The sequence below is a fragment of the Rhinopithecus bieti genome, unplaced genomic scaffold (genome assembly GCF_001698545.2).
Source record: "Rhinopithecus bieti isolate Rb0 unplaced genomic scaffold, ASM169854v2 scaffold_5882, whole genome shotgun sequence".
NCBI classification, from domain to species: domain Eukaryota; kingdom Metazoa; phylum Chordata; class Mammalia; order Primates; family Cercopithecidae; genus Rhinopithecus; species Rhinopithecus bieti.
The window spans coordinates 2,415,891-2,439,703 of NW_016805188.1; the positions used below are offsets into that span (position 1 = coordinate 2,415,891).

The 23,813-nt window shown below is 37.1% G+C and overlaps 1 protein-coding gene across 1 annotated transcript in view; it reads right to left on the bottom strand.

Moving 5' to 3' along the window:
- Positions 1 to 23,813, bottom strand: part of RAPGEF5 (Rap guanine nucleotide exchange factor 5) — a 247,705-nt gene that overhangs the window by 144,147 nt on the left and 79,745 nt on the right. The window contains 1 exon segment of the mRNA XM_017871557.1: positions 8,435 to 8,483. Within this exon segment, the coding sequence (XP_017727046.1) occupies positions 8,435 to 8,483 (49 nt within the window).

Sequence of the window (23,813 nt, forward strand, 5' to 3'; positions counted from 1 at the left end):
AAGATCATGCCACTGCACTCCAGCCTGAGCAACAAGAGCAAAACTCCGTCTCAAAAACAACAACAACAACAACAAACAATAGATGAATAGGTCAATGGAATAGAATAGAGAGCCCAGAAATAGACCCAAATATAGTTAATTTATCTTTAACAAGGAGCAAAGGCAATATAATGGGGAAAAGATTGTCTTTTCAACAAGTGGTTCAGAAACAACTGGATATCCACATGCAAAAAATAAAATAAGAATAGAATCTAGACAGACATTATACCTTTGAAAATGAATTCACAATAGGCCCCAGACCTCCTTGTAAAATGCGAAATTATAAAACTCCTAGACTATAACATAGGAGAAAATCTAGATGACTTTAGATTTGGTGATGACGTTGTAGATATAACACCAAAGGCATGATCCATGAGAGAAAAAATTGATAAGTTGGATTTCATTAAAATAAAAACATTTCTGTTTTGCAGAGACACTTAAGAGAGTAAGAAGGAAAGCTACAGAGAGAAAATATTTTACAAAAGATATATCTGATAAAGAATTGTTATCCAAAATATACAAAGAACTCAAACTCAACAATAAGAAAATAAACATACCAATTAAGAAAATTAGCAAAAGACCTGAATACATACCTCAGTGAGGAAGATATACAGTAAGTACATGAAAAGATGCTCAACATCATATGTCATTAGGGAATTGTGAATGAAAACAATGAGCTATCACTACACATCTATTAAAATGGCCTATTAGAATAGTCAAAATCCAGAACACTGACCACATCAAATGCTGGTAAGGATGTGGAGCAAGGGGACCTCTCAATTATGCTGGTAAGAATGCAAAATAATACAGCCATTTTGGAAGACAACTTGGTAGATTCTAATAAAATTTAACATACTCTTAACACATGATCTAGCAATCAAACTCCTTGGTATTTACCCAAAAGAGATGAAATTTACAATCACACAAAAATCTGCATATAGATGTTTATAGAAGCTTTATTCATAATTGCCAAAACTTGAAAACAACTAAGATGTCTTACATAAGTAAACGGATAAACCGGTTCATCCAGACAATAGAATATTATGCAGCACTAAAAACCAATGAGCTCTGAAACCATGAAAAGACTCTGAAGAACCTTAAATGCATATTACTAAGTGGAAGAGGCCAGTGTGAAAAGGCTATGTATTGTACTATTCCAACCATATTACATTATGGAAAAGACAAAACTATGGAGAGAGTAAAAAGATTAATGGTTGTCTCAACTCCTGACCTCATGATCCACCCACCTCGGCCTCCCAAAGTGCTGGGATTACAGGTGTGAGCCACCATGCCTGTCCCAACATGGTGAAACTCCACCTCTAGTAAAAATACAAAAATTACCAGGCATGATGGGAGGCACTTGTAATCCCAGCTACTCGGGAGGCTGAAGCAGGAGAACCGCTTGAAATCGGAAGGTAGAGGTTGCAGTGAGCCGAGATCGCGCCACTGCACTCACTCCAGCCCGGGCAACAAGAGCAAAAGCTCCATTTCAAAAAATAAATAAATAAACAAATAAAAAATTAAAATTAAAATTAAAAAAGATTAATGGCTGTAGAGGGTTAGGGGAAGACAGAGTTGAATAAGTGGAGCACACAGGATTTTTAGGGCAGTAAAACTACTCTGTAAGACACTATAATGGTGGATACATGTCATTATACGTTTCTGCAAACCCATAGAATGTACAACATCAAGAGTGAATCCTAAACTATGGACTTTGGGTGATAACTACATGTCAATGGAGGTTCAGTGATTGTAAAAAACATACATTCCAAACCAGAGTGGGATGCTCATAAGTGGAGAGACTGTACGTGTGTGGGGCAGGAAGTATAGAGCAACTCTGCACTTTGTATTTAATTTTGCTATGAACCTAAAACTGCTCTAAAAAATAAAGTCTATCAAAAAAATTTCATTAAAGAAAAACACTGAGGAACCATCACATAAGGCAGACTTTAGGATCAATAAAAAAAAAGGTATTAGAAAGAATAGTTCATTTACAATAGTAATCAAAACTACAAGGTACCTAAAATATATCAAACAAAAATGTCAAAGACTTGTACAGAGAAAGATATCCTATATTCATTGATAGAAACACATTATCTCAAAAATGTCAGATTTATGTAATAATCTATAAGGTGAATACACATTAAAAAAATCCCCATAGGGGAGAACAAGAAAAGTAAGAGGAGACTTGTCTTACCCATCCAATGCTCCCACTCTCCCCTAAAGTCTTATTATAAAGCATTGGTAATAAAAACAGGATAGTGTAAGCACAAGGAAAGGTAAATAGATCAGTGGAACACAGAGACCAGAAATAAATCTAAGCATAGCACGTATATAAACTGCATATATAATGGAGTAAGCATTATAGATCAGTGAGCAAAGAATTCAATGAATGCTAATAAAGAATTCAATGAATGCCGGCTTAACATAAGGAAAACATTTTGATTTCCACATGATACCATATACATAAAATTAATTCCAGAGGACTTAAAGTCCTAAATGTGAAAAACAAAACCTTAACACTGTCCACACCTAGCTATTCCACCTTTAGTAATTTATTATAAGGAAATAATTGGAAAAGGGCACAGAGATATGTACAAAAATATATGTTCAGGTTCTTCCATTATTATTTACAATGGAAAAAAACCTAAAAACCTAAATGTACAACCAAGAAGTAAATAAACTGCTATTATATACAATTAATAAAAATATATAAACTTATATTGCTGATATAAAAATTAGGCTGGGTGCAGGAAGCCAAGGTGAGAGGATCACCACGCACCTTGAGCTCAGGAGTTTAAGACCAGCCTGAACAACATAGCAAAACCCCTGTCTACTAGAAATAAAAAAATTTAAAAAATTAGGACATGTAGTGGCACATGCCTGCCTGTAGCCTCAGCTACTCAGGAAGCTGAAGTAGGAAGACTACTTGAGCCCGGGAGGTCAAAGCTGCTGTGAGCTGTGAGCTGTGATTGTGCCACTGCACTCCAGCCTAGGCAACAGAGCGAGACCCTGTCTCAAAAATGATAACAATAATATTAATCCTATCAAAATGCATTTTACATATAGCTATGGTAATCAATGGTGTAGTATTGGTGGATACCAATGGAATCTGTTCAATGGAACAGAACAAAGAACTCAGAAATACTCCCATACAAATATGCTCACATGACTTTTGACAAAGGTGCACAAGAAATTGGAGGAAAGATGGTCTTTCCAGCAAATGGTGCTGAGGTGACTGAACATTCATATGCCAAAAAAAAAAAGAGAAACTTGACCTAAGTCTCATACCTTATATCAAAACTAACTCAAAAGTGATCATGGACTTAAACGTAAAACATAAAACTTTTAGGGGAAGAAAAGGCACAGAAAATATTTGGACTCTAGAGCTAGGCAAATAGTTATTTGATTTAACCCCAAAGCATTAAAAGATCCATTAAAATAAATAAATTGGACTTTATCAAAATTAAAACCCTTTGCTCTGTGAAAAACTCTGTTGAGAGGATGAAAAAATCAAATTACAGACTGGAAGAAAATATTTGCCAACCAGTCCTTATCAACAAAGGACTACCACCTAGAATACATAAAGAACTCTCAAAACTCAAGAGTAAAAATCAAAAAACAAGCCATTCAATTAAAAAATGGGCAAAAGGCGTCAACAAACAATTCACCAAAAACAACATTCAGATGACAAATAAGCACTTGAGAAGATCAACATTACGAGCCATCAGGAAAATGCAAATAAAAACTGTGATGAGATTATCACTACACACCTATCAGAATGGCTAAAATTAAAAATAAGAAGAATAATAATGATACCAAATACTGGCAAGGATGCAGAGAATTTGAGAGAATTTGGAGCACTTACAGATTGCCAGTGAGAATGTAAAAATTGCACAGCTACTGTAAAAGATAGTTTAGCTGTTTCTCAAAAAACTAAACATATAACCATAGAACCCAGCAATTGTACTTCTGGGCATTTATTCCAGAGAAATGAAGATAGACTCACACATACAAAAAAACCTATACAGGAATATTTGTAGTAGCTTCATTCAAAATAGCAAAACAACCGGAAAAAACCCAGATGTCCTTCAATTGGTAAATGGTTAAAAGTATTATGGCACATTCATGCCACAGAACACTATTCAGCAATAAAAAAGAAAGCACTCAGCCTGAGCAACATAGTGAGACCTTGTATCTACAAAAAAATAAACAAAATTAGCCAGGTGTAGTGGTGTAGTCCCAGCCACTCAGGAGACTGAGGTGGGAAGATAGCTTTAGCCTTCCTTGGTCAAGGCTGTAGTGAGCCGAGATCGTGCCACTGCACTGCAGCCTGGGATACAGAGTGAGACCCTATCTCAAAACAAACAAACAAACAAAAACAAGGAAAAACCTACAGATGTATTCAACAACCTGAATGAAGCTTAGAAAATCATGCCATGTGAAAAGGGCCCATTTCAACAGTTACATACTGTCTGACTCTATTTATATAATATTTTTGAAATGACAGAAATAGAGAACAGATTAGTGACTGCCAGGAATTAAGAAGAGAATAGAGGTAGTGGAAAGTCAGTGTAGCTATAAAGGAGCAACATAAGGGATCTCTGTGTTGGTGAAAATGTTAATGTCCTGGTTGTGATACTTTACTGTAGTTTTGCAAAATGTTACTATTGGGGGAAACTGCATAAAAGATACTCTGGATCTGTCCATATTATTTATTACAATTGTGTGTAAATCTACAGTTATCTCAAAAGAGCATATATAAGATGATCCTTTTATTAAATCAGCAGCATGTTAATATATAATATATAATATCTGCATATTAATTTTTAAAAGTTTGGTGGCCAGGTGTGGTGGCTCACACCTATAATCCCAGCAGTTTGGGAGACAGAGGCGGTGGATCACCTAAGGTCAGGAGTTCAAAACCAACCTGGCCAACATGGCAAAACCCTGTCTCTACTAAAAATACAAAAATTAGCCAGGTGTGGTAGTACATGCCTGTAGTCCCAGCTACTAGGGAGGCTGAAGCAGGAGAATTGTTTGAACCTGGGAGGCAAAGGTTGCAGTGAGCTGAAATCGCGCGACTGCACTCCAGCCTGGCTGACAGAGCGAGACTCCATCTCAAAAAACAACAACAAAAAAAAAAAAAAAGGAAAAGAAAAAAAATTGGAAATAGCCAAAATACAAAGGATTAAAATTAAAATTAAAAATTAAAAAATGTTTGGAAATAAATAAAACAAGAGTATAAGTGGTTATATTGGTGAGATGATACATAACTGTTAAATTTCTTCTTCATACATTCATGTATTATAAAAGTTTTTTTCAATGAGTATGCTCTACTATGATAGCAAGAAAAAATAAATGAAGCTATTTTCATCATGAAAAAGAGAATACATGCTATTGTATACAACTTTTTTCACTGAAAAAATAACTATATAAATTCTTCCAAATATCATTTTAAAAGCTGTTTAATATTCCAGTGCACTGATCTATCAATTTTATTATTTCCTTATCATAGGGAATTAAGGATTGTTTCTACTTTCTGTTAAAAAAAAAAAAAAAAAAAAAGCAATGCAACAGATATTCTTCGATCTTAATCTTCACATGCAACTCTGATTATGTCTTACAGCCAGACCTCCAGTCATATAAACCTATTGGATTATAGAGTTACTGGAATATACTGAACAACTGCTTTTCTGAAAAACTATGAACTGATGTCCCCATCATTAGTATAAGTGTGTGAGATCACTTTACTCTGTCCCTGAGAAGTTGCCAAAATTGTATTCACATTCCAAACTCCGTCGATCAAATAAGTAAGGAAAACAGACATGCTAATCTCATATAGTAACATCACAACATAATAAAATTGACTTTACACCAGTCTTTGACATTATGCAATCTAGTATGTATGGGTCTTGCTTGCTCATCTTCATCTCCCTCCACCTCCAGAAAGTTGAAACTTCTTCATCTGACATTGCGAAGTTACCTCTCTCAGCCTCATTCACTTGTCTCCTTGCAGTCTCTAAAACACATCTGATGCAATGTGTCTGTCCAAATGCTCTGTGGATAGCCACAGGGCTCTCTCTCACTGACTTTAGGTCTTGGCTCAAAAATCTCCAATTCAGAGGCTTTCCCATCCCACTCTGTGTAAATCAGCCACCCCCTTCTCCAGCCTCCCTATCTGTATTTACTTGCTCTTTCTCTGGCAATGACATGCTGTAAGCTTTTGATTACTTCTCTACTTTATTCTGAAATTTTAAAAAATCAAATCCTATCCTTCAAGACACTGTCATCCCAACTTGTACAGACTATACACTTGTCTCTTTATCATGACCCAAGAATCAAGATCAGCTCCAGCAGAATTTATTTCTAGGCTGTTCCTCCTACAATCTTTTTTTAGAGTTACTTTTTTGATAAATAATAATTGTACATATTTGTATGGTACATATTTTAATACATGCAAATATGTGTAATAATGAAATCAGGGTAGTTGGGATATCTATCATCTCAAACATATACCATTTGTATTGAGAACATTTCAAACCTTCTTTTCTAGTTATTTTGCAATGTACAATACATTTTTGATAACTATAGCCACGATACTGTGCTATTGAACAGTAGAGAATTTACTCCTCTAACTGTATTTTTGTACCCATTAACCAACTCTTCATCCCTCTTACCCTTGCCAGCCTCTAGCAACCATCATTCTACTCTCCATCTCAATAAGATCAACTTTTCTCGCTGCCACATATGAGTGAAAACATGTAGTATTTGTCTTTCTGTGCCTAGCTTATTTCACTTAACATAATGTCCTCCAGGCTTATCCATGACGCTACAAATGACAGGCTTTATTCTTTTTCATGGCTGAATAATATTTCATTGAGTATATGTGCCACATTTTCTTTATCCATTTATCTGTTGATACATACTTCACTTGATTCCACATCTTGCCTATTGTGAATAGTGCTGCAATAAATACGGGAGTGCAAGTATCTCTTTGATATACTCATTTCCATGGGATTGCTGAATCATATGGTAGTTCTATTTTTACATTTTTGAAGAACCTCCATACTGTTTCCCATAGTGGCTGTACTAGTTTACATTCCTACCAACAGTGTATGAGAGTTTCCCTTTTTCCACATTCTTGCCAGCATCTATTATTTTTTGTGTTTTTGATAATAGCCATTGTAGCTGGGATAGGAGAAATCGCAATGTGATTTTGATTTGCATTTCCCTCCTGCAAACTTTATTGATGTCCTTTCTCTATCTTGGCCTCCACCTCTGCAAATATAAATAATGCTGTTCACTGGGAAGCCTTATTCACGCCGCCCTCTCTTCAATACCCAAGATTGCTATTCCTTGCATCCTCCTCCCCATTACCTTTATAGCTTCCAGTCTCTATGTCCTCAACATCTGCCAAACCAACAAAGAAAGTAACATGAATGTAATAAACTAATTCACACTAAGGTCTGTTTGGTTCAAATAGTGACTAAGAAAAAATCAAATTCTTAGGGTTTCTAACTGGAAAAAGAAAGATATAAAATGTACAGTTTGTGTTCCTGAGACATTTCCATTCCATTTTATTTCTTCAAGTTTGGTCATCACTTTTATTTTGTCATAGTCTTTCCGCCTGAAACGTTTTAGTCTAGTTTAACATTATCCAAGAAGTACCTCCCTTCTGATTTTCACTCCATTCAGCACTGACCTCCTCCCTCCGAAGGGAGGAACAGCAAAGGATGCCTCCTACTGACATTCCTCCCATCTAAGCGAGCATTTTTCTACTTCAGTGAGTCTCCATTTCATATAGAATTCTAGCAGACTATTTTTTTTTTCTCCTTTAAAATGTATTTGAAAGCCCCCCTTTCCTTTCCACATGTTACTTCCACAGATTATATCCTATAGGTATGAGGAATCAGGCCTATCAATCAATCCTAGGAGTAATGTTTGCTTTGAAATGTCACTAAGCAATTCAATTATTTTTAGAAGGAACTACTTTGAGTTTTTAAAGCCTTATAAAAAAGATCACCTCTATAGTATCCATTGTCCTTTGTCATTAAGATACATAATACAAGGTGATTGGCTTACTTTGTCATGTACCTAGATCCTTATATGGTTGCAATGGACTACAAACATATTTTTAACTTTAAATTTCATTTTTTCTTGAAATCAAAAATAGATTAGAGCAAAACAGTGACACTTTATCTTAAAAAACTACATATAACATCCTGTGCTATTCTGATGGTAGAACAAATGATTTTTAAAAACAAATGGGGATAATTCTTTGCATTCTACACCACAACTTCCTGAGATACACTCAACTGCACACTACCAGATGATATGTGAAATACCCCCAAAGAATTAGAATCTTCCTCCAGCCCCACAAAAGACAACTTACCAGACTTCCTTGCTTTCAAAGCAATCACAGCTGCTAGCTCTCTCTGCACCTAATAAAATATTAGGGGAAAATCAAATTAGAAGAAGAAAATGTAGCCATCAAAAGCAGTACTTTGTTTTAGATATGCAGCCCAAATTCAGAGCTGTTGCAATTAAACTGAAGTTTGCTGCCAGCACTTTTTTGATTTTGCTTGTTTTAGTACATGGAAAAACCTCTGCATAGGAACTTTCAGAAGAATCATATTGAATTACTTTTTTAAAAATTAGACAGTTGCCAGAATGTATACATTGTAAAACACTGGTATTTACACTGTGATGATGGGAAGTACCTAAAAAAAACTATATAATATTCAGATATAATGCAATTATGAATTAAATTATTAAAATATACATGATACCATAACAAAGATTAAATATCATTTACCTCTCAAAGATGCTAGTTTATACAGAAATTCTAGTAAAGTTGATATAGGTAATCCTGGTTTAATTGGACCTCTGCTCAAATATAATGAATGTTCACTGCAAGCCTGACAGGTTTACAGCAATCATTTTGGATAATATGCCACATAAAAGCAAGCGTCATCAATGCATAGGGCAGGTGAAATGGGAATAGACTAGATGACCTTTAAAATCCTAAATGTCTTAAACCCTACTTACTTGTCCAAAGTTTTTTAGCATTTAATCTCACTCTCATCTTTCCCACTTTGAACACTTAAATCCTTCCTTGAAAACATTTTCAAAGCAGAACACGAAACAGTGACAAAAAAGATAAGCACAGTCATTTTCAAAGATAACATGAAGGTATCAATAAAAATTCCATAAAGAGAAAGATCTCTCCTCTTCAGGACACAATCTCTTAAGCTCAGAAGTTTGTGTATTCAGGTGTTTGGAACTGGTGATGGTCAGGTTTTTTCCGAGGGATGGGGGTATCAGGCAGCTGAATATATTGCAGTAATGACACTTTAAAGGGAGAACAAGGGAGTTCAAGGTTAAATTGCAGATTTGCTATTCAAATTAATGTAATCTACATTCATTTACTGGAAGGCAAGCATAGCAATACGCTAGACCCTGAGACTCCACCGAGGACTGCTTTGTCAATGGCCAGGGCATTATCACCCCTGCAGAAGGCAGTTTGTCCCATGTACTGTCTTTATTGACATGCTTTCCCTGATGGGCTATGTGAAAGCTATTCAAAAATGCATAGTCTTGATTCTTTGAAGGCTGATTCTTTGACACCTTAAGATTCTCTCAGGAAAATTACACAGCAGTGAGAAGACAATCAGTTCTTCTCCAACCTTAAGAGTTTGAGCTCTGAAAATGCTCACGGTTGGAAAGTTTACAGTTGAAGAACTCAGCAGGAAAAGAGTACTGAGGCAGACAGAAGTGATGAATGACCACAAGAAAACCTTTATAAGTACTGATATGTATACTCAAATAAATTTAAAAAGCATCAATGTAAAAATATCAATTACTGCATATTTTACATATTTTAAATTGTTTGTAAGGTTTATTGTAGTATTACCAGCTCTTTTTAGGATTTTCTTCATTCAGTGTCACAAACATTTGGAGTTGGGATAAAGAGGCAGATTATAAACATTCACAAGGGTCTTGTCAATGGTTTCCAGATTCTATGACCTCCCAGGGAAAACCCCACTGTGGCACACACACAGGGAGAAGGCAAAGATGGAAAATGATGCACGAGGTGGATCACTTAATTTGTTCACAAAGGATCAAAACCAGTCATCTCCAGCTTCCTCTTTTAATTTTCCACACCTGAAATCCCTTTATGGGATTCTGTTTTTCCTTTTCCAATTAGAAAATGATGCCCAAAATAGAAACAGCTCAGAAAAGGAAAGGATTATATTCCCACCAATGTATAACACTACAGCTTTTCAAAGAATTGACAGAGAAAGAAAGGAAAGAAGGAGATGAGCAAGCAAAAAATGGAGCATTTCCAGGGCACTGGGAGGGTGACAGATGGGCAGTGAGAAAGGCACAAAGAACTTCACAGTTCAACTTAGAACCTAGGCTGCTTTTTTACATAAAATAAATGAGATTACTGTACTGTATTACACCACATCCACTGAACCTCTGCCATGCGAGGATACGAGTATTTTATGCAAAGTAGGATGTACGATAGCTTCCGTGTTTCTGCACTAGGAGGGAAAAAGGTTTTGACAAAACAAAACAAAACAAAACCCAAAGATAGGTTAGTCTTCCTATAAGACACAAAGGGAAAAGTGCTGATCAAGCAGAGCACACACTGGGTAAGATCCCTTTTATGTTGCTATAGCATATTCACAGTTCTTTTTTGTTTTTTTAAATGACCTAGCAATCAATTAATCATTTAAAGTTGTGTGACTAATGCCTATATTTTGGCTGGAAACTCCAATGAGGCAGAGACCTGTTTGCCTTTTCTTCACATTATCCTGGGCAATTGACACTCACTCATTAGCCCACAAGAGGTGGCTAAAGAGACAACTCTATTTATACAAAGACAGAAGGAGAAAACACAGAAAGGACCCAGGGGAGAGAAAAAACTTCCCAAGGGAGGACAATGAAAACTCAGAGAAGGCATGTCCTTGTCACAAGCTACTCTCAGCAGAAGTCTTCAGAACATGTTAGAAGGATTCAAAGTTGGCCTTTGCAAATAATTATTAGGTTTACATGAAACTGAATTGAAAACTTTAAACTCTGAGCAATTACATAAACAGGGACTACACTTTTCTTCGTGTGCTAGTAAGGGATCTGTTGGCATTGGAAAAGAAATGTCATACTCCAGTGCCAGTTGAGCCTTCAAATAACTGAGGCTCTGGCTGACATTCTGACCACAACCTCCTGAGACACTCTGAGCAGGAACTAACTAGCTAAGGTGCTTCCAAACTCCTAACATGTGGGGGATCGGTCAGAGTGGTGGGAAAAACTACAGGGAAAGGACACAAACCTTCTGAAAGGTCAGAAAGTTCTGCACAGCCCGGGGGAGGCGGGGGCAGAGAACAGGTGAAGGCAGCTGTTCTATAACCCTGAGGCAGAGGGCAAGGAGTAGGTACAAAGGAGTGTGGCGGAATTTATCTTAAACAAGCTTGTTTACTTATGCTGACCAGGAACTGACCTTTGATCATCTGTGTACACCTGATGTTCCCTGAAAGGGGAACAATGAATATTAATTACCTACAGGTTGTGTTGGCTCCAGGTTTTCGGCATTGCGCCTGTACTGAATAAAAGCAAAGCAGCTTCAGCTTCTCAGGGGTACTCTCTGGCCACCAGAGCTAGGCAGTCACCTAGGTGCTCTTACACCGCTTACCTGTGTCTGAGTACTCATTTCATCCATCTGCCAAGATCTGTGGGATAGACCAGTACTAACATAATAAATACAGGTTGTTTCAAATCTCTAGATTCTGGAGTCATTTGTTATGCTGAAGAGTCTTTTATAGGACACTGATGATTTTTCTACCGTAATCTAACTGTGTTGTTGGCAAACCTGAGTTCCTCTCACCATGCCCAAAATAGAGCCACTGTTAGGTTAGGCTTGAGAAATATACCAAATGTAGAACCATGTTCTGATACTGGCCATTGTTTTTATTCAGTGAGGATACAAAACCACTGCCTAGGTCATTAGAAAAAAATGTATTGTTCTTAATCTGACAGAAACAGTAAATTACTAGCTTGGCTTTTCCTATCACAACCCTTCCCTACTATAATCCATAACTCCTTTCAGAACCCCCTGGGACTAGATGTATTTCAGAATTCAAAATTTTACATATTTCAGAAAGGTATCTTAAGTGAGGTCTGGGGCAGCAACTTGTAGTCAGATACATTAATATTTCTTCCATGAAATGCATTACTATTCAAACCAAATGGGATAAAGGAAAACTAGAAAAAGCCTAGAGTTTTGCCACCAAATAAGTTCAGTTTTTGATTTTGACACCAAGTTAGTTATGAAGAACTTTTGTTTTCAGAGTTTTCTATTGTAGGACTGTGAGTAAGGGACTGTAAATCTCTACTAGTTTTACATTAAAGTTTCCCTCCCTCGTCTTCTTCTCATGTTTCCTCTTTTCCAATTGCTATTTGGTCACTACTTTTTGTCTGCTTACTAGGAAGAGCTTTCTTTAAATAGCTTGAGTTTTCATCTAGTTCAGCAGTTCTCAAACTTGACTGCACATTAGAATCATTTGGAGAGGTTTAAAAAAAATACTGATATTTGGGTCTCAACTAAATCAGAATCTCAGGAGAGAACCAGGCATCAGTGTGTGTTGTCGTTTCCAAGCTTCCTAGGTGATTCTATTGCATCCAGGGTGAGAAATCACTGCTCTATTCAACAAGTATCTTACTTTCTCCAAGGCCCCATATTTCGATCTTCATTTCAACTGAGAATTTTTAGTCTGTACTTTGTCCTCCTCTAATTTAATTCATTTGTAAAGGAACATGGCCTTTACTGTATTTAGATATAAAATTGTGCTATAATCCAATCAAATAAGATTCACTTACTATAGTAGCAGTTCGACAGACAAGATTTATTCAAGTACAAAGAAAATTGCAAGGAGGCTTTTTAAGAAGCTTCAAGTTTAATTTAAAATATAGTTTACTCAATATAAAACAACCATGCAATTCAAAACACTTGCAGCTGACAGTTATATTTGGCCTTGTAAATGTCTAAATAGAGGATGATTAAAGGACTGATAAAACATATCCCAAAGTTTTCCCTCTCCCCTAGTTACCCATGAGAAACTAGAATCAGAAACATGTTGAAATGTTTTGGCTTTCTATCTTGGATAACCAGCATGGCTGTTCACAAAATAGCCTTGACATTCAGTGAGAATCAGAGTCAAGTGTTATGTCCAGTATTCTGTCTTCCTTTTCCTCTGGCACTTTAATAGTGCCTTCAGTCTTAAAATCCAAAGGCTCCTGGACCTGTTTTGCATCAAAGCTAAGACTCATGCAAACTCTGAGTGATAGTTTCTCCATGGGAGAGGTTAACTGAGAAGACATGAGCAGGCTTCCTGGAAGAGGAGGCCCTTGAAAGCAAGGTATGAAGCTCAATTAGAAAGTCAAGGAAAGTTGGGCTGGACGCGGTGGCTCATGTCTGTAATCCCAGCACTTTGGGAGGTCAAGGCAGGTGGATAATGAGGTCAGACTGACAAACAAGGGGAAATCCGTCTCTACTAAAAATACAAAAGAATTAGCCAGGTATGGTGCGTGCATCTGTAATCCCAACTACTTGGGAGGCCTAGGCAGGAGAATCACTTGAACCCAGGAGGCGTAGGTTGCAGTGAGCAAGATCACACCATTGCACTCCAGCCTGGGCAACAGAGCAAGACTCCATCTTAAAAAAAAAAAGAAAGTCACGGAAAGTCATTTTGAGAGGACAGAGGAATACTGGCAAAGGTCTTAGTTACCAAGGGCTTTTCCTATCACAACCCTTCCCTACTATAATCCATAACTTGTCCTTACAAATTAATTTTTAATAGAATTGTCAATTCACAAATTCCCTAAAGGCTTTTAGTAAATCTATTAATCTTAGAAACACTTAAATTTTGATGCCATGATAGAAATGCTTTTAAAATACAGAGCCCATTTTTCTCAATTTCCTAAACTAAATGTAAGAAGAAACATAATCTAATATTCTTCCATGTTTTCTTCCCAAAAATATACAACTTTTAAGCCATAATACAATGTTAAGCTAGTATGGACTTCAGAAATTCTAGAAAAAATAAATAAATACGCTTAATAATTGTACTTTTATTTTTTATTTTCTTATTTTTTTGAGACAAGGTTTCGCTCTGTCACCCAGGCTGGAGTACAGTGGTACAATCTCAGCTTACTGTAACCTCTGCCTTCTGGGGTCAAGCAATCCTCCCACCTCAGCCTCCTGAGTAGCTGGGACTACACGCGCCTGCCACCATGCCCAGCTAATTTGTTTGTATGTTTTTGTACTGATGGAATTTCACCATGTTGTCCAGGGTGGTCTCGAACCACTGACCTCAAGTGATCTGCCCACCTCAGCCTCCCAAAGTGCTGGGATTGCAGGCATGAGCCACCATGCCCAGCCAAGAAACTACTGTTCTCCACCAAATAGTTTATTTAACAGATAGTTATTTCGCCAACAACTGCTGTCATCACATCAAACAGGTATTTGTTAAGCATGCTATGATGATAAAATGTATCTATCCTTACTCATCTGTTTCAAGGCACTTCGGGGTATCTTTTAAATCACTTAAATAGACTTGTTTAATGCAAATAAATATGCATATTAACTTTATTATAACTGAGATAATAGCTGGACATTTAAAGACTACTATATGTAGAAGTGATCTGAAACTAACAAAATGAACTGGAATAAAGTCTTCCATAGATTTTAAACATCTATTAAGTCTGCTACACATACACCTAATGTGATAGAGGTTCACATTAAAAAGATCTGATAATTGAGTATAAGCATACTATGAGTTAATGGGAGTTGGATTACTTAGAATGGATAACAGTGTTTTTAGGAATATTGCTAGAGGTATGACATTCAGGTCACACAAAAAAATGGACTCCAGAAAGATCAACATCTGGATTGTATTCAGTTTTGTTAAGGTCCATGAGGAGTACACAGTATCCACAGGAGAACGGCCAGAAGATAGTCACCTCCTTGTAGCTCAACTTGACGAACACAGCCATCCTCATTTACCTTGTCCTCTCTGCACAATTTGACTATTACTCACTCTTAACCATTGGGATTTCATGATATCCCATGCTCCAGGTTTTCTCCTTCCTCTCTGGCTACTGCTTCTCTTCTCCAAAGGCTCCCCTTCTCCTCTGTCTTTTACAAAGACTTTGAAATTCCTTAGTGATTTATCCTCAACCCTCTTGACCTTCTTCTCTTTCTATTCACATGACTTCAATTATATTTGCATTTCCAGTCCATATTTCCTCAGCCCTAGATCCCCACAGCCATCTACCTTCTGGACCTGAAAGTTCCCACTTATTGGCTCAAACTCAACATTTCCAAAGGTGAGTTCACTTTTTCTTTTTTTGAGACTGGGTCTCACTCTGTCGCCCAGGCTGGAGGGCAGTGGTCCAATCACGGCTCACCGCAGCCTCCATGACCAGGGCTCAAGCAATTCTCCTGCCTCAGTCTCCCGAGTAGCTGAGAGGACAGGCACACACCACCATGCCTGGCTAATTTTTTATTATTTGTAGAGATGACAAATTGCTATGTTGCCCAGACTGGTCTTAAATTCCTAGGCTCAAGCAATTCTCCTGCCTCAGCCCCCTGAAGTGCTAGGATTACAGGAGTGAGCCACGGAACCCAGACTGAAGTCACTTTTTTACCACTTCCGCTGCACTCCACAAATCTGCTCCATGAATGGCACCATCAGACACCACAGTCCCAAGTCAGGAAGAAAGGTATCCCTGATTTAGCTCAGCCCATCACTGTCTCCTACTCAGGCCTCTGTCTCTAATTTTTCTCTCTCCATCCCACATCATTCTCTACTCTTCAGTCAGACTAAATCATCCTAAAATATAAATAGGATCCTAAAATATAAATAAATATAAATTTTATAATATTATATCTTTTCCCAAAGAACTCTTCAAAGATTTCTCCATGACACTATGACAGAGTTCAATGTCTGATACTGCATATATAGTGTTCTTCTGGTCTGGTCTTAAGTATCATCTCTATCTCCATTCCTTCTTCCAAAATCCATGCTCCAAGCTTATTAAAATATGGCATTTGCAATTCCCTGGATGGACTGTGCTCTCTCTTTGCCCCAGGCCTTTTCACATATTCTGTCTGGAATGCCTTCCCACCTCCCCACCTGTGTGGCTGTCATTTACTTGCCCTTCAGATCCCAACTTAGGTACCATCTTCTCCTGAGTGTCACTCACCTCTCCTGTGTGAAGTCCTGTTTATACTCCAATAGCACTCTATACTTGTTTCAATTATAGCACTTATCACACTCTAATGAAATCTCCTCTTTAGCTGGAGGGCTCCAAAACTAGTTTATAAGCCCACTGAAATGGACTCTTTTATTCATCATTATGACCCTGACTCCTGGCACCATTCCTGGTACATATGTTTGTGATCAAAAACACAAGTAAAATGTTTACAGTTGTTACTGAGAAGGTGTAGGGGGAACATGATCATTAACTTCAAGTATTTCAAAGTATGAGGTTGAAATTCAGACCAATGGAGAGAAGTTGCAAAAGGATATGTTTTAGCTCACTGTAAGAACTTTCAAATACCCAGAACTGTCCACAGTGGAAATGGTCTATTGAATTTGTGAGATTCAATAGGAGATGCTTTCCATGGGAAGGTATATATCAGAAGTGCCCTAAGGAATTTTTAAATATTTGTTTTAAGAATATCTCATTTCCTAATCACCCCACTATCAAAAGAAAACAAGCATGTTCTCTGTAGAGACCGTGGGAGTTGTTCATGTCACCTGGGAGTTGGTGACATCTGTCAGCCTGCAGTTGAATAGTTGGTGACGTTACGGCCATCTAATCCACCTGACAGAGATAGAGGTGGTGCAAATCTGAACGAATAGATTAAAAAAATTGTGGGAAACCATTTCTTGTTGTGGAAATCTCATGAATTCCATGGTACAAACAACAGGAGAAACTACAGATGTTTACAAGAACTTTGAGAAGGGCAAGCTAATGACACTAACATCTTTTCAAAAGAGCAGGTGTATCTGTGTCTTCAGTTTTCAAAGCTGCTCTTAAAACCTCTGATTGGTATACCTAACTGCTGATCAACATGAATTTCCTGATAAATAAAAATTCATATATAAAATGTATTTTAAGAGAATAAGTCTGTTAGACATTTTATTTTTTTTGTAATAATGAAATAAAACATTATGTTTACATCATTAACATTTTAATTTTTATGTCTCAAGTTACTTTTCTTAGTGTTTTCTGGCAGACCCAGTGTATTATTCAATCTATTAAAAGCTCATGAATGATTCTCAGGTGAATCTTCATGATACAGTTTATGTAATAAAGCATCTTTAAAGCCATAACATAATTTTAAACTCATGCCTTTTTACTATGTCTTTTATTCTATGTTACACACCATTCCATACATATATTTTCCCAATCATTGTGCCCTTTGGAGGTAAGATTATAAACTATAGCAATTATGTAACTACATCAACAGTCAAGTCCCAGACATTCTAGGGATCTTCTATGGTAGCAATCTCTCATTTGTAGGGACAGATTCCTGTAGAACCTTGTAGGGATGTTACATTACAAAGACTGATATTGGGATAAACTCAGATTGGTAAAGACTGTTTCTAACTAGAAATTCTACGCATAAAAGCTGCTAACAAGTGAAGCCTCCTGGAAGAACAAGATTCAGAACCCAAGATCCAAAAATCTAAAACAAGAGTAGGAGATCTCTAATTATTTTATGCCAACCTTGAGAGAAGCTGTAGTTTCCTGACGGTGGGGTGGAGTCACAGTCCTTTACCTCATAGGATTGTTGTAAGATTTAGATGAATTAACATGTATAAATCATTGGGACTAATTGATCTGACACAGAGTAAGTGCAATTTGAGTGTTAGCTATTATCATCCTCATCACATAATTAGAATATAGTTGAGCTGAATGACAGAAGCAAGGACATATCCAGTCTTTAATTTATTTAATATTGCATATGTTTAAGCTGCTTCTTCCACCTAAATTATAAACTCTTTCACAATCAGTATTTCCTCCATTTATTATATTTCACCTACCTAGCCCAGTCCCATTGCAACAAGCATAAAAGAGGCTGAAGCATTTCAGTGAAAAGTTGTAAACAGTGCTTAAAGTGCTTTTCAGACTTTACTTTAAAACGAACTTTTAGATTTCTACAGAATTCTGAAGCCTTTATAAATGTATGAAGGACAGACTTCAGATTTCAAAATTCACTTTGAAACATCATAGGTATCAATCAACTTAAGTAGCTGTGCCCTGGCAGCTTCTGACATTCAAAAGAGAACTGCTGTGTTATGAATCAGGAGATTATGGGTTCAAATTTAAATTCAAAGCCAAATTCAAATTCTTGTATTCAACAAGAAATGTGCATTAGTTTAATATATCTTCCATAGCAAATCATCATCCATTTTACTGCTTAATATCCACTTATTATTTCATATTTGTGTAGGTCAAAAGTCCAGGTACAGAGTGGCTCAACTGGGTTCTCTGTTTCTCACAAGGCCTCTTGTAAGGCCCAAAGCAAAGTACCTGCTGGGCTGCACTCCTTACTGGAAGCTCTCAGGGAGCATGTTCTTCCATGCTCATGCAGGTCATTGACAGAATCCAGTTCTTATGTCTGTAGGGCTGAGGTACCTGTTTCCTTGCTGGTTGTCACCCGGAAGCTGCCCATAGCTCCTAGGGCCCTCTTTCTGGTGTTTGCACATGGGCTCCTACATCTTAAAGCCAGCAATGACACGATGACACCCTCTTAGGCTCAGAATTTCATTCACCTTGCCTTCTGCCATATTGCTTTGACTCCCACCAAAGCAAGTTCTCTCCTTTATTTTAAAAGCTCATATGATTAGACAGAGTCCACATGACAATCTAGGTCTGTAGCCTTAATTTTATCTGTAAAGCACCTTTTGCCCTGTAATGTAATACGTGCAGGACCAAGTGGGTATTCATGTTTGGGGGACCATTTTACCCATTACAGAATGACACAGATCCTGAAAAACTATCCCTCAACACCTCATTAGGGTCTTAAAGTCACTTGCTAATACAGCCTAGCTCTGGAACATGATTTACTTGCTATACAATCTTCACTAGATTATACCAAACTCTCTTTCCCTTTACAACTTTCTCCTGTTGTACCCCAAAGTCCCAACCAGTGCCCCAAATTCATCTCAAATTAACTCATTTATTTGCCTCCATTTTCACCCCGAGATGTCTCTCAAGTCTTACAATCTATCTAGAATGTTCTTTTCTTTCCCTTATCTAGACAAAGCCTGCATTCCAGTTTCTATGGAGCTAACCTTAATTTTCAAGACGTTCATAACTTTTCTGATTTTTTACATCACATCAACAGCACACAATGTGCATAATCTGGAAAATGTTTAATTTATACTTATGTTAATTTTTAAACAAAATCACTTTTTTGTGGTTTTGTTAATTTATAGTAATGTAGGTTTATTTTGAAATTCAGAAAATGAATAAAAGTAGATGAGGAAAATCACCCCCAGTCCCAGTGTCTAAAGAGCTAATCCTAAATTCACTCACTGCATGTAACATGGTGCTAATTATTAGCTATGGGATATAAAAATTGATATATTAACCATATTATTTTATCTATTGTTAATAGATGGTTCATGCCAATAATGTTGGTTTTAAGAAAAGTATTGGTATCACAGAATTGCAGGCCAGAAGTAATAAAAAGGTCACCTACTTCAGTTCTATACTAGATGCCTTAATCCTCTATACAGAGTACAGAATATAAAATAATAAAACAACAAAACACACACTTCCATAGAACTTATTAGGTACCTGGGCACCGTTCCAAATATTTTCCATGTATTCACTGACTTAATTTATATGCATAGTGCCTTTTGTATCTGACCTGTAGTAACCTGCATAGATAAGCTCTTGAAGAAGTTCCGTAATTTTTATGAAAATAATCTAAAATAAATTAAATTCATATATGCACACAGATCTCTTATATGTGTTTATAATTCCTTACCCAGCTACATAGCCTATTCAAACCTCTTTATAAATCACTGAAACCTGCTACTAATATTCCACTGAATCCACAGGTTCTTTTGTTTTAAAGAGCAAATTTTTGTTATACAACTAGAAGAGCCTAGTAATAGTTTTTTGGAAGGTTTTAGTATCTATTTTTAAATCTGTCTTTTGCCCATTCAATTCTTAGAACCCCACGTGTGTTTGTCCTGACTCTCAATACACAGTTTCTTTAAGTAGATTAAGACTTAATCTACAGTTTCTTTAAGTAGATTAAGTCTTAATCTACTTAAAGAAGTTTCCTACCTGTAGATGCTTTTTAAAAAGTTGAACTTTATTACTTGATATTTCTTCTAATCCAAATTCAAATTAAATTAAAATGGTGCTTTAATTTTTCATGATTGGCATAGGATCTATTAAGTTTGAAAACTTGCTCTGTTATCTACTAAGATATAATATATTCTTATGCATAGTTTCATATTAGTATTATAAGTAAGAGGATATTAAATGAGATTTGTCCTGTGGTCTTAGCATTTTCACTGAAACCCAAAGTCAAGAACAACTGGTGAAAAGTGCTCAGACCTTCTAAAGATAGAGCTAGGTGCACCTCCACAGATTCCATTAGCCCTGAAGCAGCAAAATTCTATAAAATCATGTTGGCAACCCTCATCCCTTCACCCACTTCAAGGAATTATTAGGGAGACTTGAAGATTATTCAGGAGGGATCAACAAAGACTATTTATTTAAAGGGAGTTGCTGGAGTGCTACAAGGATAAATATTATACATACATACAGACTTCAAGTCAAATGACAGGGGTCTCAATTACTTGAATTCAATGGCATTTGTTCCCAAAGTTTAGGGACTGCTCTCATCTGTAAAATTACAAGAGTCCTGGCAAATGGGGCAGAAGAAGAGAGAAAAGCTGTGCTGTGTTGGGATGGCCTCCATTTCCAGGGTTTGACAGGACAATAATGCCCTCGTGCTTCCTATGTGCCAGTAGAGAGTTGGATATAGGTCATTTTGGAAACACGTCTCCCGAAAAGGTGGGGTGACCCCAATAGAAGAAAACTGTGAGAAGGAAGCCAGAGGCTGGAGGGACAGTCCTAAAGTTTCAGAAGAAGAGGAATTGCCAGGGCCATGGAATTATAATCCGGAGCTCTTTACACATAGGAATATCCACCAATCCACACAATGGCCCCATCCAGAACAAAAGAGATTTCTACAACTCTCACACAGAGAACCCTGAGGCCAGACTGTAACTGTAGCAGTCAAGAAAGACCTTTCTTGATACAGCCTCTCTTCCCACTAGCCTCTCAAACCCTGGCTGAGCCAGCAGCAGCACAGTGAAGCAGAGGAGGAGGCAGGGAAGAGAAAAAACAGAAAAATATGATGGGAAATGTCAACAAAACTAAACCAACCCTGGCCCTTCTCCCAGGCTCAGGTTGGGGGAAAGGAGACGCTTTGAAGTGGATGGGAGATTGAAGTTCTGATACTGGACTCAAATGGACTTTTAAATATCTGAAGAAATAGAGACTGCTCTGAGAAAGGTGAAAAAAAGCTATGGATCTGCACAGATTCACCCAGGAGTGGGAATGAACCAGTCAGAACCTGTTTGAGGAAACTGGTAAAAAAGGGTAAATTTTTTCCTTCTTTTATCTTATTGAGACTAGTTCATTTAATGAACCATTTATATGTATATACTTGGTTTTATAATGAGAGTAGAAACATACAGGTACAAAAGCCATTTAGTTGTTTTTTCCCTCTTAACTTTAACCCATTTTCCTTGTTTTATGTCTGGGAATGTTTCTCTTATATCCTGAGCTGATGCTGCAGTAGGGGTTTAATCTCTCACAACTATAATGTCAGCCTAACTAAATTTCATTTAAACAATCTAGGTGAGGAAGCAGTGCCTGCTCATCTCCAATGCTGGGGTAATCTTAGGCAGTGTGAAATTCAAAATTTAGTGAAGAAGAAAAAGAGAATATTGCCTGAACATATACTTCTGACTTTAAGAGTGGTTCTATAACTTCCTCTTTTGGCTTAGGATTGGGAGGGACAGCAAATGTGAAAAACATGAATAAAATTATAGTCTACATTTTTACCTGACACACCCTTTCTTCTCTCTTGCTCTCTAAACACAAATAGGGTTCTGGGGTCTCTGAGCAATTCTTTTAATTGCCATGGGTCTTCCTATTCTTATCCGTAATAGAAGGGAATTGGAGAAGATGATTTCTTTTTCTTTTGAGACATGGTCTGGCTCTGTCACCCAGGTTAGAGAGCAGTGGTATGAGCTCAGCTCACTGCTCCCTCTGCTTTCCCAGCTCAAGCCATCCTCCCTCAGCCTCCTGAGTAGCTGGGACCACAGGTGCATGCCACCTCGCCGGGCTAATTTCTGTATTTTTCGTAGAGACAGGTTCTCACTTTGTTGCCAAGGCTGCTCTCAAATTCCTGGGCTAAAGTAATCTGCCCGCCTCAGCCACCCAAAGTGCTGGGATTACAAGCGTGATCCACACTGCACCTGGTGAAGAAGGTAATATCTAAAGCTGTCTTCCCTTCTATCCTTGTTCCAAATAAACCAACCACGATGTTCTCAAACTGAAGAATTCCAATTAACTATAATAATTCCTCATTTTAATTACTGATGTACACTGCAGAACCTGTGGTGAGGAGATACAAAGGAGATATCTGTTCAGCTGAACTGAGATGAGTTCAATGAAACCAAGATAGCCAACAGGGTTTCCTGGGTTAACTAACGAACCTTATTCTCTCTTGCTATTCTAATGCATCCGACAAAGATGTTACTACACAAAGCTTCTTATAGCACATTCCAATCCTCTCAGGAGCCTCACTGGCTATTTCTGTCTACCACATAAAATCTTAACCTCTCCCTCTGCAATTCTAGACCTTAGACACTTCACTTTGCCCACTGGATACACGGATTCTTTATTACTGCCTTCTATGCATCACAGACTTCTGCTGAACAGAAATGATGGCCATTTCTCAAACATACCCCATCCTGGCTTCTTCACTCATGCTATTCTCTCTAATTAGATTGCTATTAATATTTCCTATTCATTCATACTATCCTTTATATTCAACATATCATTCAAGCCGTTCCCCCGTCTCCAGGAGACCTATTTTAAAACCCTAACTGAGCAAAATGACTTTTTACTTTGACCTCCACAGTACTTTGGATTCACAACAGAGAACCTTTATAGCTATTCACCTCTACATGGTAAGCTCCTTGCAGACATGGACCGAGCTGTATTTTTTTTCCTCTGAATTCATACAATGGAATCACAAAACCTGATAACCAGTCTGAATAAACTTCTAAACTGCCAAATCATTTAGCCATGTCTACCAGTATTTTATAATTTCTAATAGGTTAAAAATTAAAATGCTATTTAATATAATTCCAAGGGCACCATTTCATAAAATCCTTCAAATCAGGAGAGAATTCCACAATCACATTCCAAACCCAACCTGTTGAAATCTATTCAGTAAATATAAAATGTTTTAAGTGATGATAATGTGGAAAACTGTGTTTTCAACCCATATAGATATTATTTTTAATTAATATGGACTCTTAATTCAATATTTAATTAATAATGCCTGTCTCAAATGCTTCATCTCCCCAATGCAATGGTAATACACCCTGTCATGTCAGACTGAAATGTGACAATGTATGACAAACAGTATC